Source organism: Engraulis encrasicolus, chromosome 11 (assembly GCF_034702125.1).
Source record: "Engraulis encrasicolus isolate BLACKSEA-1 chromosome 11, IST_EnEncr_1.0, whole genome shotgun sequence".
Taxonomy (NCBI): Eukaryota; Metazoa; Chordata; class Actinopteri; order Clupeiformes; family Engraulidae; genus Engraulis; species Engraulis encrasicolus.
In genome coordinates this window covers 46,139,150-46,155,776 of record NC_085867.1, presented here as the reverse complement: position 1 = coordinate 46,155,776, position 16,627 = coordinate 46,139,150, and the positions used below count along the sequence as shown (strand labels likewise).

Below are 16,627 nucleotides of genomic sequence, written 5' to 3'. Positions count from 1 at the left end.
ATGTCATCAGATTTAAGCTCAGATTGGAAGAAAATGCTTATGTCATTGGCTGGCAGTCATTTTAAAATCAGAGAGTCTCATATTGTCAGCGATTTTTAACATTTTTACTAATCTTTCAAGATCCACAGAAAAAATGCTCTTTGTCTCTGTGAACACAAATACTACAGAAAACAGCACTGAACTGTCTACTTTCACCTGAAAAAAGAAGTTTGTATCTACCTTTTTCCATTCTTTAGTTATGGGCAGTAGAACATGGGATGACACCACAAAAAAGCACTGATTTTTGACCCCAAAATACTGCACTTCTCACTGCCCATATTTTTGATTTAAGGACGTATTGTCTTTGATAGTGTTCATGTTTGATATATAACATTTCAGGGGGTTTGAAGGGTGCTTAATGCCTTTAATTCCCATAGTACATCAAAATGAAGGAATCCAATATGGCCGCCGTCACCAGTCTACAGTGTATGTTTCTTTGATTACACAAGGTAAACTCCTAAATATGTAGCATTAGGTTTTCATACAGGGAGAATTCATTTCTATGCTCAGATTTAAGATAAAATATCAACGGAAATTATTTCAGTGTGGTCTGAATTCATGACTGCAACAGGAACCACAAAAAAACTATATTTTTTGACCCCAAAATACTGCACTTGTCCTAACCCACATTTTTGCTTTAAGGACAAAGTGTCTTTGATGGTGTTCATGTTTGATATGCAGCAATATTCAGGGGGTTTGAAGGGTGCTTAATTCCAATATTCAAATATGCTGTGTAGTAGGCTCAAAAACCTCTTTAATAGGCCTACCTCAAAATGAATTTATCGAATATGGACGCCATCACCAGACAAGGTGGACTCTTAATTACATTGTAGCTATAGGTTGTCATACATGGAGAATTAATCTCCATACTCAGATGTAAGATTAGCATCAAAGGACATGATTTCAGTATAGGTTGAAGTCATGTTTACAAGTGACAGTTGACTTTCATGTCAATAAGCTGTTCATTATATATTTGAAAGGTGGAAAGGTGAAACGTGGATCAAAACAGTTTATGTTATTGTGAGGAATTAACTTGATATATGATAACTCATTCCCAACCATTAACTTAGGCCTATCAACCTCCTCCTCTCCAGTGATTTGGCAGGACACACAATATCATGCACTGCATGGCACTTTTGCTGCAAATGCAACAAAAGCAAAGTAAAACATGACGTTTTGCAATGATCAGTCCTATCTAATTCAGATGTCACATGGTTACATAAAATGCCCCACATTATCAAATCTCTATTTTGAGTCAGGCCCACATACCCCTTCCTATCCTCCTGCCAGTCACCGAAGTGGGATGGGTGGTATTGGACAGGGCTTTAGTCCCACTGCTCCTGTATCTGCCACTTATACATGGGTTCTCATTGTTTATCAACACAATGTTATGAGGAGGGGCAAGACAATGGCAGCCATTTTTTTTGACAGACAGCGGTTTCCAACAATCAGAGGCTGAGTTGTGCGTGGCTAGGTTCGCAGTCAGGTTATAAACAAAATTTAGAACCCATGTATTCTCAAGGCACACAAAGACATCACAACTTGTGCTTGCCTCATCCAAAACTGCATCTGCAGGAAGTGGCATGGAGTACATGGAGTCAAGCAGTTGCTGCAATTCAGCAACTCCAGGAGGGGTGATTAGGAATAGGTTAACTTAGTATACCAAGTAAACAATTTTGGTTAGAGTAGAGGAGGGTGACTGTATGTGCATATACCTTTGTCCAACAATAAAGCAATCACTAACCACTTCACCAGAGGGCTAGGATCATTAGTGGTACAGTCAGAGCCTGTCACAAAGAAAGTATGACTTTTAATGTATGCTGATGACATTACCTTAGTGGCACATATCGCTGACACAGACACCCCCGACACAAGACATCAACAGCCAAGGACAGTAGAGCAAGTGGTAGTTTTTAGGTACCTAGGCAAAGAATGTAGCCTGGTCCTGACCATCCCTACTACCATTTCCCTACTACCATTGATCTGACGCGATTGCAGGAAGCGGGAAGGAAATGGTCGGATAATCAGGATAAGTTGTTGAACAAACATGTCTGACGTCTATCTTTGGCGATGTAGGACCGTTTAACAGACATGTCTGACAGAATATCCTACCGTAGGATAAAATTACAATGTAGGACCGTTTGTCAGAACACCGGCCACCCTTTCCCAAAAAGGGCTTAGGAAAAAATGGGTTAATTAGCAGTCCATTTTTGAATATTGTGTTCATGTGCTGTGAGAAAGACAGGGAGGTGCCCATTTCTGTGCCTAGGCACCTTAAAACTACCACTTGCTCTTCTGCCTGCCCTTGGCTCTCTCTCTCCAGCTGAGCACCGTTATTGATACACTGCAGATGTACATTCCAGTATATTTTAACTAGGCCAATTTAAAGTAGAGGTGCTTAACTCGAATCTTTGAGGCGTCCGGATTGATTGGATCATTCCAAGGAGGGTACCCGGATTAGACGGATCAATCGGATCACACGGATCACTTATTTAAAATAAATAAAAATAATGTATTTTTTAAAACGTTTCTGCCGTTAAGTAGCTATGCGCCTCGCCTTTGTTGTTCCATTTATCAATTCACGTTGATAAATCAAAGAGTAAGACAGTTTGATCAACAAAACTCACTTTATGAATGTAACAGTTCCTAAACTCATGCTGCGATCCGACCCACCTGGGTCTCCTCACTAAACATGCAACCACAACTCGAACAGCCTTTGGCAGCAGTGAAACGGCATGTTCCTGATTTTGCAATAAATAATGTGTGTGTTTGTATTTAAGACTAAAAGTCAAACATTTGGGAGCAGAAGTCTAGTTGAGCAGGGACAGTCAGGAGGCGAGCAGCAGATGACCACTCGCTTCCGCTGCCGAGTTGCCTTGCGACTCACACACTCCTGGCAAAAACGAAACTTAAGCGATTGATCCGATCCGTAGGGGATTCGCTGCTACCAACAACTCAGTCAGGATTCGTCTCACCGAGTCGCCGAGGGCGCCGCTGCTGAGTGACTCGGACGAGGGGAGTGCACGGCAGCAGTGTGGCTTTAAAGACTGTAGCCTACGCCGTAACGCAGTGAGTGATCGAGTCACGTCTGTAGACTATACTTTCCCTAAGAGTAGCCTACAGACTGAGATGTTAAAGCGTTGGCAGAGCACTATTAACATTAAAATGTAGACCTCAACAGAGTCAGAAGCACACGCATAGGGAGCGGGGATTCGCGACTCAAACACTCTATTGGCCACAACATGGCTGGATGGATCAAACAGGCTCGATGAATGACGAGGCGGGAGTTGGTTCAGTTTTACTCAGTGAGTGTTCGTGACTGAACAGCATACTAGGGAGATTAGAGAATGGCTGTTGTAGTCAACTAAAGAGGATATATTCCGGTTTCACAATTTCTCGCGCTGTAACTGCCATTTTGTTGACATATTAATGAAATGCCGTCTGACCCGCCTTTGGCGGATCAATGCACGACAGCCATCCGGTCTGTTCGGGTGAGGTCTTTACCCGGCTCTCCAACCGGATCCTCCGGGTTTTTTATCATCTCTAGTTTAAAGTCTATACTTGCACAATTCTACCAACAGAAGAGAACAGACAGAATCTCTTTTCCTCCTGCTCCCCTGTTCAGCAGGGCTGGATCTCCACATGACTGCATGCTAAGCCCCCCATCTAAAGCCTATCCATCCATGACCGCAGTATGGCCAGCAAAAGGGACTGAAGGTGGCAGCCTGGTGTACAGAGACAGAGACAAATTCCTCTAGCTCTGAATGCAAAGAAAACCAAAGAGTTCATTGCTGCCTTCACAAGGCACACCTACTGTAAAGTGAGAACAGACCTAGCCCTCTCTAAATCTCCCGCTGCCTCAACAGAGGTAAGACATTATCTTGGACATTATCCTGGTTCTGACTTCTTGGGTCTCTACAGATGTATCATTGGCACTACAGATGTATCATCAAAGTAAGGACCAAAGACTAAAACCACATTTCACACACGTGGACTGTCTGACTGTTCATTACAATCTCTTGTTCCACTGATCTCCTTCCATCCTCCGGTTGTTGTGCAATAATTGATACAGTGCAATGTGTTGAGCTGAATTCTTGCCGTACTACAGAACAAAGGCCAGCCTAGTAATTAATGGTACAATTGTCACAAAGTGGCCATCTCAGCTGAAATATGTACATTAAATAAGACAATCTATGCAATAACTTTGGATGACTGATGTGCAATACCAGCCTGAGTATGTCATACATACACACACACACACACACACACACACACACACACACACACACACACACACACACACACACACACACACACACACACACACACACACACACACACACACACACACACACACAATGCCACTCCCTTATCTGTTCACTCTATTCTATTCTATTCTATTCTATTCTATTCTATTCTATTCTATTCTATTCTATTCTATTCTATTCTATTCTATATTCTTCACATCAGTCTGCCTCTAGATCCTCCTTTATAGGCCTAGATATACAGTCATCTGAGCACAGCAGTTAAACCAGCAAACATAAAGTAATTCCCATTGTACAAAGGATAATATTAAAAAAATATTTGATTTAGGGACATTCAGACTCTTGTGTGCATTTATTGTTTATGGGTGAAGAGGTGTGGAAACATTGTTAGGTGGTTTGAGGTGGAAACATTTTTCATGGTATAATGCATTAAAAGTGTAATTGAAATAGGGAGAGATTTAAATACAAATGGTCAATTTATGGAAATGTTGCAAACATGAATTCAGTCTACACTGAAATAATTTCCTTTGATATCTATCTTAAATCTGAGTATGGAAATGAATTCTCCTTGTATGAAAACCTAATGCTACATAATGTACTTAAGAGTTTACCTTGTTTAATCAAAGAAATGTACACTGTAGACTGGTGACGGCGGCCATATTGGATTCCTTCATTTTGATGTACTATGGGAATTAAAGGCATTAAGCACCCTTCAAACCCCCTGAAAATGTTGTATATCAAACATGAACACTATCAAAGACAATACGTCCTTAAATAAAAAATATGGGCAGTGAGAAGTGCAGTATTTTGGGGTCAAAAATCAGTGCTTTTTGTGGTGTCATCCCATGTTCTACTGCCCATAACTAGAGAATGGAAAAAGGTAGATACAAACTTCTTTTTTCAGGTGAAAGTAGACAGTTCAGTGCTGTTTTCTGTAGTATTTGTGTTCACAGAGACAAAGAGCATTTTTTCTGTGGATCTTTAAAGATTAGTAAAAATGTTAAAAATCGCTGACAATATGAGGCTCTCTGCTTTTAAAATGGCTGCCAGCCAATGACATAAGCATTTTCCTCCAATCTGAGCTTAAATCTGATGACATAATGGCTTTCCCCATGTCTGAAAACATAAAAATAAGTGCTATTTTCAAATTCATCCCTTATTTAGTCCAAAAGAAATGTGATTGCAGGATTTTAACACGATGGCGGCAGCCATATTGGATTTTGCCCGTTTGAGGCATTTCGGTACATTTTTGCGTCCGGCATACGGCAGATTTGGATTCAGCACCCTTGAATACCCCTAAATCAGTTGTATGCCGAAAATTAACATGATTTGCCTTCAGGACCTTAAATAAGCACCTTTTCAGAAATCCTGCCTAGACTAATACTTTTCTCAGTTGAAGAATACTTCAAGAAGTTTATTTGCAAAATGTATGCTGCCCATTCACAAATTTGATCCTATGACTGGTAGTTCAAAACCGATTTACGAGATCCATGGATGGAAACTGTCCATTTTCAAGCCATAATAAAGACTCAAAATGTTGATGGTGATATTATATAGGCCTATTCATAATTCAAATATAATTTTTGTGAATGGGCAGCACATTCTGGAAACTAACTACCGGTAGGCCTACTAAATGATTCACACAATCTACCTTTAAGTTACACTACTTGTTGACAAACAATTGAGAGTGAACATTTAGTATTGTAAACATGTCTGCATACCACCTCCAGCTCTACCAATTAATCTCATTATTTTAATGTGTTTGTCTGGAAACCTGTGTTTGCATGATTAGTTACACATTTTTGACAGGTACATGAGCTCAGGTCTGAAGTGTCATCATCAGTTGAGTTGGAGACAGGCATTGACAGGTGAATCTGTTTTTCAGTTTCTGTTTGGAGGGAAGAGGACAGTTTTTATAATGTCAGATCAGCCTGCCTGCGGTGCCGTGACATCAGTTATAGACAGATCAGATAGTATGTCTGGAGTGGCTCTGATATCTATTTACTGGTTGTCATCAACAACTGAGGGCAGGCTGGCCAGCCGTCTCGCTATTTAGGGATTATGCTGAGGCAAGAGAGTGGTCCTACTCCAGAGGCGGACTTACCATTAGGCAAACCTAGGCAACTGCCTAGGGCCCCCGTGACCAAATCTGCACTCCATAAGGGGCCCCAAACTGTCACACCAGTCGCAATAAACACACAAAAAAGTAGGCCTGATCTTAATTTGGCACGTATGTAAAGTCGTCAAAGATTTATGAGACAAAACACTAAAACAGGAGCATCGCTCCTTCCATGCCAATTGGTGACATGTAGGGGTGTAAATCACAGCCTCCATGACGATACGATTAAATATCGATATCTTATTATTCGATGCGATACAATTCGGTTATTTTCGATACTTAAGAATGCCCCACGATATGATACAATACCATTCGATTCAACTTTTTTCCAATTACTTTTCCACTTCTATTATGTTATGGAGCTAGGGCATTTGGCAGGGGCCAGTGATTAGATTCTTTTCGATACTTAAGAATGCCCCACGATACGATGCGATTCGATTCAATCGTCAGATTATATCGATACATTTCGATTATTATTTACACCCCTAGTGACATGTTTAAAAACTGTCTTTTGGGGGCCCCATGTTTATATTTTGCCTAGGGCCCCAAAGAGGCTAGATCCGCCCCTGTCCTCCTCACACCACTGAGGTCGTGTTCAAACATTGCCACTGGGAGTAGTCAAAAACATCAGGTCAGTATCATAAGAGCTGAGGAAAAATTCAATTTGGAAATAATAATTGGGACGTCTGTGGACGCTTCTGGGCACAGAAGAGGAATGGCTGCAGATGTCCAGATGGCTACGCTGGAGAACGAGGCGACGGGGGACAGTGACCTGCCACTGAGTGACGAAGTAGAGGAACTGAGCAAAAGGTCTACCGCTAAAAATATAGCCTACACACCCTAACCTAACCTACACAAAAAACAACCGCACAGAACCCATGGCAAACTGGTGAAAATGATGATTGTGATGATGATGAGGAGGATGATTATGATTACTTTTTAAAATTCTGAAGGTTATGACACAGAAACATTTGTAACATTGATTGTAAAAAAAAGTAAAATATTAATTAAAAAAATATTATTGCATTATTGGTCTGCCAAATGAACTGCCACAAAGTGAAAACAAATATTTTGAGCTCTGACTTACTTTAGTATTATTCAGTATGAAAATGCAATGCCCTGACTTCTGTGCGTTGACAACACACTGTGACAGACTGCATGCTGCTTAACCTCTTTGCTCAGATCATTTGCTATAACTTTACTGTCACCAAAATTACGATGACCAAGTCCTAATCTTAAGACTTACTTACTGAGTCATAGCAATGTTATGATGTAGCTGAGCTGAGCGTTTCAGCAATGACTGAACAGGCCCACCGGCAGGCGCAAAGAGGCTATTGTTTGAACTGTGGTTTAAAATGGAGGCAATGCATTAATCTATAACAAAAAAAGACTACACGATTGTATGTTTTACTGGGTGAGGCTTTAGTACCTTATTTGAACTCAGCATGAGATGCCATTGATGTAGGCTAAGGCATAATGTATTCCATTGGGGGGTGGGGGTGTTCCTTTACTGCATATCCATTACCTGCTGCCTGTGGTGTTGTGCAACCTGTCTCCTCCAAGAAGGTTGCACGAGGTTGGTATGATTTATTTCCTGTGCAGGAAGTGAGCCCACTTCTTACAGAGACTGTAGGCTAGGGGATTTTATAATTATTGTTGTTATTTCAGTGTTGCATTTGTTATTTGTTTTAACACAGAGAACGGTTTCACTTTAATAAAATAAAACCATTTGCATATTGACTGATTGATTCACACTCATGACGATTTTTGTCTCTGATGATACTGACTGACCCCCCTCTCCTCTCTCCCCAGTTTAAGGGAAGCGGTCCAGGACGAGAACGTTCAGCCCAAACTCCAGTGCCTGATGATGGACCCCGCCTTCTCCATGGTAACGGTCCAGAGTGAGGACAGCAACATCAGCTGGGAGACCTCGTTTAATCCCGCAGCCTCCTCTGCTGCTTGGATGCAGCCGGCGGACAGATACGGTAGCGCCAGACACGCCGGCAACATCATCTTCATCATGGACGATGTTCACACCGTTAGGAAGAAGAGGACGAAGCGAAAGGCGAAAGAAAAAGCAGCACAGCCTCCTCCACCACCAGAGTTGTCTCCAGAGGAGATGGATGAGAGCGTCAACAGGCCCGCCATGGTGGAGGTGGCCACTCCTAACGTCAAAGATGAACAGCACACACAACAGGGAGTAGCAAATGAAACAGATTCATCAGAACAGAAAGAGCGGCGCTTGTTTCGTCTTATTTCTGAAAGTACAGAAATACTGAACATTGTGGTGCCACCCAAAGTTGTCACTGTGGATGAGGAGGAGAGCAAAACACTGGAAGACCATCTTGCCTACATGGAAGATACACCAATTCTTCATCCGTCAGACGTTGAACAATGTCCTGATGATCTGTACACTTCCGAGCCAGCAACAGAACCAGGTGCTGCCACACATAAGAGCCAAAAAGGGGAACCGCAAGAAGACGTCCCACCTGTGTCACCTTTCCAGCCACCTCCTACCAACGGCCCAACTCAGGACTACTGCAATGTATTCACGTATGACAGACAGTCTACCGAGGCTGCTGATAAGAAAGAGGAAGAGGAAGATGAAGGGGCTAAACCAGATGAGGAGGTCTCTCAGGATGCTGCTGAACAAGCGGCTCCTGAGCAGAGCGTAAAAGAGGCCGAGGAGGAGACAGCCAACGATGATCCAGACTACCCTGTACTCTCTGGAGAATTCTGTAGCGATCTCCTAGACGACGTGTTCTACGGTGGCACGGAGGAAGGCGAGCATCCTGAACCGGAGATGGAAATGCAAAAGGTTAGGACCGAATCCACCAGGTCTTCATCACGAAAGGCAAGCGGCAGTGTCCTATTTGAGGAAGAAGACGACGTGCTGACACCTATCTACCTTCCTGAGGGCCCACCGAAGATCATCGACCAGATTCTGCTGGAGGAGCCCAAAGCCATGGCGTTCCTCTACACAGACCTCTACGAAGAGGCCGTGGGAACCAGGACAAAGGACGACGACGCGCTCAGCCAGACCTCGGAGAAGTCCTTCCACAGCCAACAGTCAGACCGGGAGGACAAGGGATACCTCGAAAAGTTTTTGCTCACCGTTGACGGCCCTCCAATGCCTCAGGCTGAGGAGAAATCTGACTCTGAGGCCATCCCGATCCCCAGTAGCGCTCCCATGAAGGAGGACGGGAGGCTGTGGCCTGAAGATGTGGTGGAGCTGGCGGAGCTCGGCCCACCACCTGAGGAGGAGGAGGAGGAGCACGCTACGGCTCACGCAGAAGAAGAGGAAGTGACAGACTTCTTCCGGGACAGCAACACATCCTCCCCCTTTGAGATGGTGGAGAAGGCAGATGTAGAAGAACTAGAAGAGAGCAGCACGGTGGAAAACAACAGGGTGCGACAAGTCACATTTAAAGAAGTTACGGCGGAATCTGAACAGGCAGAAGAGGAAGCATCAACACACGATGATGTCGAACAACATCTCGATGCAACTGTACTAGCAGAGCTTGAGGAACTCCATGGTAAAGAAAAACCTGTTTCAGATGATAAAGTGCTTAGTAGTGGTAATAAGGGAATGGTAGGTCAGCAGAATACAGCTGAAACACCAGTAGCATCATCTACTGAACCTAAATCCACCGACAATAAGCCTATACGACCCTTTCTGGAACTAAGCACACTGGAACCTGTTGGGGCTGCAGAGGGCATGATGGCAGAGAGTATGGTCGTCATAGAGAAAGGGGAAGAGGAGGAAAAAGAGGAGGAGAAGGAAGGGGAGGAGGTGAAGGAAGGGGAGGAGAAGAAAGGGGAGGAGAAGAAAGAGGAGAAGAAAGGGGAGGAGGAGGTGAAGGAAGGGGAGGGGGTGAGGAAAGGGGAAGAGGAGGTGAAGACTGGAGACTTGCAGACAGAAAGCTGCAAAGAGGAAGGCATTCTGCCAGTGGCTGAGGGGGATGAGGATGTGGTCCTACCCCCAGACAATGTCACTGATGTAGCCCCAGCCAATGTGGCAGCAGACATTGTCCAGGATGTGCCTTCAGACAGTGTCCCTGTTCTACCCACAGCCAATGATGTACCCGACAATCCCTCAGACATTGTCCCCAATGCATCCCCTGACAATGCCCCAGCAGTATCACCTGAGAATTGAATGGTCTCTCTGTCTTGTATCACTTTACTTATTAATTGCCTGCCACATACGATCTTGGGGGAGATCGCCTTTTTTTAAAGAAAAAAATAAGCAATAGAAATATCAGATTAGATGAGGGTGTACCCCAAGACAATGTCCCTGATGCACCCCCTGACAGTGTTGCCGATGTGGCCCCAGACCTTGTTGCCGATGTGGCCCCAGACCTTGTTACCGAAGTGCCTTCAGGCAGTGTGCACCTCTCGTCAGCCTCACTGATTTACCCCCAGACAGAATCATCGATGTACCCTCAGCCAGGGTGCGATTTGTAGGGTTTGGATGGGGAGGATTGTCCCCCCCTCTGGTTTTGATACCTCCACTTTTCTTACAGGATTTTAATATTTGCAGTATTTAACTCCATTGATAATGCTTAAAATCTGAAACTTATCCCCCCTTCTGGGTCTTCAACAAATCGCACCCTGCCCTCAGCTAATGTCACCGATAACCCCTCAGACATTGCCCCTAATCATTTTACTTCTTATTTCAATTATTTTAGATCCCAGTTTTGTTTCATTCAATATACAGTATACATTCACAATGCATTGCTCTGCTTCTTTACAAGGCTCCAGACACAGGCCTACTGCTACTGTACATAAAGTATGCGTTAACACATGTAGGCCTACTGGTGTACATATGTTATGGTATCCGTTAACACAGGCACGCGCACACACACACAGACACACACACGTCTCATATGTCTATATGTCTAGTAACAGGAGTAAGGAAATGGGAGAGAGACATGTCGAATGCCAGAGGTGGATTCCTAGTAGAGTGGATTCCTGTAGTCTGCGAGTATGGAGCTTGGTACTGAGAGGGACTTATTGTGGGGGAATAGGCCTACAATAAGCAAAATTACAAAAGTGCAATAATGGTGTCTTACAGTAACATAGCCCTTGCAATGCTGTTTGTCAAAGGTAAACCCTCTACAATCTGTCCATGACTGTAATTTTAAATCCAGACAAAACACTCCCCACGGCCACCAGGGGTCTCCAGCGCCCAGATACCATCTTCAATATTCAAACTGTACAGTATACACACATGCGGTATTCATTAATTCAAACCTAGATGTCTATCAAGCAATAATATGTTTGCATATTACATTCCCTGGCAATTATGAAGTAAATGACATTCTGTATTATAGATATATATTTGTTCCTTTTCCCTCTGTTTAAGATGTGGGATTATAGGCCTATATCTACTTCATACATCAAGATATCCACATCTTCTACTACAGGGATGGGCAACTTTTATGGTAAGGAGGGCCACATTTTTTTCATCGGCACCATCAAAGGGCCACCACGGATCGGACTGCAATTCGCAGAGTTCGAGTTGCAGTTGGTTGCTGACTGACCATATTGTTTGGAAGGAATAGAATACTCTATACTCAATACTCCATTATAATTACAACAGATTGATTCAGTAGTCATTTAAAAAAATATATGATCATTTTTTACTTTATTAGGCCTACTGTTTTATCTATGGGCCTCATTGAGTGAGGAGGCGGGCCGCATTTGGCCCTGGGCCTCCAGTTGCCCATCCCTGTTCTACTAGATACAGTTAGCCCCTGGGACTTCGATTCCGATCTGAGGTCATTTGCTGAGCCTCTCTCCCTTCTAATCTCCTGTCTCTCTACAACTGTCCTGTCCTAATGAAGGCATACAAAAGCCCCCCCAAAAATATATTTAAACACTCAAAACCCAAAGAGATACAAAGGTGACACAAAGTTAAATATTTCGGTAACTTTAATTTCTGTTGGGAGTACTGTAACCACTTCACAAGCACAGTGAGATCCATTTGTTGGCATGTCAAGTTTAAATATGATGAGTTGTTATTCAATTTATTCAGAAAGATACACAAACTGCTATTGTTTCTCTCACTGTGACAAACCACAGTGGCCAATTAAAGGTGGACTGTGTAGGATGGTGGCCAGAGTAGGTACTGCAACTATGCTGCTCATTGAAACTGTGCTGCCTACTGCGAAAATCCTTTTTTTTTTTTTTTTTTAAATAAGCAATTAACTAATTTTACTAGTATGACCAAAGTACGGTACGTTTTGCAGCTAAAAATGTCTATTTCTGGACATTCAAAATGGCAGACATGGAGAAGAAGTCTGATGAAAAGTGCAATATTCCCAGTCATAATGAATCTAGAATTTGATGATGGTGGTAAATATTGAGAAAAAAAAGGTAACATTTGTGAATGGGCAGCATGAATTCTGGAAATAAACTACTAAAAATATGAATTTTGGAAATAAACTACTGAAATTATTACACAGTGCACCTTTAAAGTCAGAGTCCCTTACTGTGCTCAAGATAGCGTGTTGGATGAATGGTCTGTTACACGTCAAAGTCTTGTTGGCATGTGAGGTCTGAACTTGAGCATGCTTTGTGTTTCTGTTGAGCTGCATTTGATAGTTTTCTTTCCTTTACAATGTGTCCAAATAAAAGAGCATTGTTGTTTTAAAATGTGTACAGTATTTGCCTCCCTTAAACAACCATGTTGATCGTTATGGGGCTGATGCTATTAGTGATGGAAAATGAATTTCATAGCTCACAGAGTCAATGTCAAAACAACAAGTGTCAAAAGTATTTTAAATTAAAAACAAAAATAAAACATCAAATATCCCTCTCCAATTCCCTTTGATGTCCGTGTTGACATGGTGTTTATTAGAAGCTGCCGATCACAATCTAAGTAAGCAGTATTATGCAGACACAGAGCAACACCAGCGGTACGTTACGATGCCATAAGCGGAGTCCTAGAGTGCATTCCAATATGCACACTCCCGTCCTCCACTTGTGCTTGTGGCCTCACCCTGCCTCCTGGCCCCTCCTCCGTGGAGAAAACACTAAAGTTTCCCAGCTCCCTGTCAGCCTAACCACAACAATTTTTGGGGGACTGTTTTTCATTTACCATCCCAATTGCAAATGAGAAAATGACATTAGAATTGTGATTTTGCAAGATATTGAATTAATTTTCTGTCGTCAGTGACATCATCATGAGGTCACAAGCAGGCAAGTGAGCAAGGGAGGACGGAAGTCCGCAGATTGGAATCCACCCCTAATGTTCATCATGATGTCCCGCTACAGTGCAGTGGCCACTACGTGCTGATAGAGTTCTGCCCTACAAAGACAAAGTGCAGTAACTACATATTTTATCAAAATTTAGTTTAGACTGAAAATGGTCAGACCTCAACCTAATCTTGTGACAAAGCCTAATGTTCCAAACTTGCCCAATTGCCCACTGAGATATTGATATGTCAAATTTGCAGTAACTGATCCTAATATCAATACTTTGAAGGTATTTGTTCTCAGTGTCAGTGTGGGCGTAGTTACTGCACTTTGCCTTTGCAGGGCACCACACATCATCTCATCCCCTCCACATACAAAATTTCAAGTTTTCTCACCGAGCAAAGAGTTAAAGGCTGCCTACGCAGTTTTCCAGGTGCCTGCCTAAAAATCTACAGTCATAAAAATACATTTTTCATTTCCTCTCCACGCTTTGAATATTTCTGAACGTATTGAACGTATGCTGAGATGACCAAAGTCAGACTTCATCATGGCTGGTGAGCAATCCTGCCTGTCTCGATTCACAGGACGTTGGTGGTTTGTAGGGACATTTATCCAGTCAGCGGGCGAGGTGGGGATAGTCTTTGTTCAGCATTAATGACTCATGTATTATTTAAGCATTGGCTGACTTGTGAAGATGATTAATCAACTTGAAAACATTGCCCAGTTGGCCTTTACACACAGGAAACTCCAAATGCTCCTCTATTAAATATTAATATTATTCACTTTCAGTATATGCATCCACTGCATTGTGCACAGATCACAAAAAGATCCTTTAAAAAAACAAAAAGCTTCTTCCTTACGTGGTGATCCTCTTATAAAAAGCGTCTTCCCTACATAGTAAGTCATCTCTTGAGAGGAGAGACCATCGTCCATCGTCCATAGGCCATCTCTCCAGTGCCATCGTCCATAGGCCATCTCTCCAGTGCCATCGTCCATAGGCCATCTCTCCAGTGCCATCGTCCATAGGCCATCTCTCCAGTGCCATTGTGTGTCACCATCCTCCCCTCACCGTCTCCAAAGGCACAGCTGACTGGTCCATGTATATTCATGTGTTTGTAAGTTATTCCCTTATCCACGTCCCAAACAGCTCTCTGCAGATGCACATTTTCAGATGCATCCAAACCTGCTGATCCCTATCTACCTACCTAACTCACAAATCTAAAAAAAAAGCTCATTTTCATCTTTAAAAAATAAAAATAAAAAATACTCGTCAGTCACACATAATGCAGCTCATGTAATACCTCCTGTGTGTTGGGCGTTTCTTTCCCACACCCATGTGCCAAAATAGAACTAACAGTCTCATCTCATTCCATTTTCTTTGTTCTTTTTGTAAATCTGTGTGACTCATTCCGGCTTGTTCTAGAACATACCTTCTGATGTTTATGTTCTAGATTCTAGAACATACCTCCTGATGTTTATGTTCTAGAACATCCCTCCTGATGTTTATGTTCTAGAACATCCCTCCTGATGTTTTTTGTTATAGAACATACCTCCTGATGTGTATGTTCTAGAACATCCCTCCTGTATGCTTAGCAGCATTCAGACATGTGCATGCCGCAAAGCAAAGCTCACACTCACTAGTCCATGTGGCATTATCCACTCAAACACAAGCAAGCACCCTCAAGCCAACACCCGAGGCACACACTCACCAGCTAAAGTAAGTTATTCTGGTTCTGGATGTGTTTAGGTTACTACGTATATAGGCCAAAGCAGTGAGTGAGGTGGTCTGCATGTGTGGGGCTTACAGTGGCGGGTGTCTGGGAAGAGAACATAAACATACAGTGCAGTGCTTATTGGTGGGGACATAAACATCGATAGATGTCTATGGGTGTGGAAATCCCTCTGCACTGCTGCCCCCAAGAGCCTACGTCAGGAACAGGCAGGAAGTGGACTCTACTAATCCCTCAGCACTGGGGCCCCTGGTGGCCATGGGGAGTGTCTGCAAGAGGCTGATGAGGCTGTTGAAGAGGCTCCTGACTGGGAGTTAGTTATTGGAGTCGACTGTCTGGCCGCCCTGCGTGTACGTATGTGGGAGATGGTGATGGGAGGGACTCTGGGTAATGAGTTAGTGGAGTCTCTCCCTTCCTGGTGTGTAATATGGGGTGTAGGCACGAGGCTGTGGGAGGGTGAGGTGCTGAAGGCATCTGAGGTGAATGTTATCGGGTGGAGTGAGTTGTTCCTGGTGACTGTATGGAGAATAAGCATGTGAGGTGAACATTATCGGGTGGAGTGAGTTGCTCCTGGTGGTTGTATGGAGAATAAGCATGTGAGGTGAACGTTATCGGGTGGAGTGAGTTGTTCCCGGTGGTTGTATGGAGAATAGGCATCTGATGTGAATGTTATCGGGTGGAGTGAGTTCTTCCTGGTGGCTGTATGAGTCATGGCCATGTAGGCAGGAGGGTGAGGTGTTGAAGGCATCTGAAGTGAAGGGCTAGACTAGAGGGAACGTTATGATGTTAGTCCTGTATGTGCTGCAGAGCCTCCTGGGCCTGCTCTGTGTACGGCTCCGCCCCTCCGCTCCAAGGACCGCCCACTTCCTGTCCGGGCCGCTGGCCGCTGCGGCGCTTAGAGAAGAGACTAAACCTAAGCACAGAGAAGAGAGAGAGAGAGGGGGAGAGAGAGGGAGAAAGAAAGAAAGATATGGAGAGAGAGAGAGAGAGAGAGAGAGAGAGAGAGAGAGAGAGAGAGAGAGAGAGAGAGAGGGAGAAAGAAAGAAAGATATGGAGAGAGAGAGAGAGAGAGAGAGAGAGAGAGAGAGAGAGAGAGAGAGAGAGAGAGAGAGAGAGAGAGAGAGAGAGAGAGAGAGACGAGAAGAGGAAGCGAGAGAGAGAAAGACAGAGGAGAAGGGGAACCAGCAGAAGGAAAGAGGGAAAGATGTGGAGACACAGAGAGAGAGAAAGAGAAAGAGAAAGGAAATTACATTAATAGAGTGTAAAACATTCAC

At 43.4% G+C, this 16,627-nt stretch overlaps 2 protein-coding genes across 4 annotated transcripts in view; one reads left to right on the top strand and one right to left on the bottom strand.

The window, feature by feature from the left end:
* The first annotated feature begins 7,001 nt into the window (after nt 1-7,001).
* si:ch1073-398f15.1 (cardiomyopathy-associated protein 5) lies at nt 7,002-11,840 on the top strand. Its single transcript, XM_063210773.1, has 2 exons — nt 7,002-7,233; nt 8,236-11,840. The coding sequence occupies exons 1-2, from the start codon at nt 7,139-7,141 to the stop codon at nt 10,577-10,579; spliced, it is 2,439 nt and encodes an 812-aa protein (XP_063066843.1). The 5' UTR covers nt 7,002-7,138; the 3' UTR covers nt 10,580-11,840.
* Nucleotides 11,841-13,500: 1,660 nt separating this feature from the next.
* rilpl1 (Rab interacting lysosomal protein-like 1) overlaps nt 13,501-16,627 on the bottom strand; it is a 28,146-nt gene continuing 25,019 nt past the window's right edge. For 2 of the 3 annotated variants that reach the window (XM_063210774.1, XM_063210777.1), the window contains one exon: nt 13,501-16,266. In XM_063210774.1, coding sequence (XP_063066844.1) covers nt 16,140-16,266 — 127 coding nt within the window. In that variant the 3' untranslated portion in view covers nt 13,501-16,139. The remainder of the gene's footprint in view (nt 16,267-16,627) is intronic. The other variant, XM_063210776.1, reaches the window with a different exon arrangement.

Bases quoted from the DNA above. Each gene is read 5' to 3' on its own strand.
- si:ch1073-398f15.1 (XM_063210773.1), top strand. From the start codon at position 7,139: ATGGCTGCAGATGTCCAGATGGCTACGCTGGAGAACGAGGCGACGGGG. The intron at 7,234-8,235 runs GTCTACCGCTAA...CTCTCTCCCCAG, and splicing joins GTAGAGGAACTGAGCAAAAG to TTTAAGGGAAGCGGTCCAGG.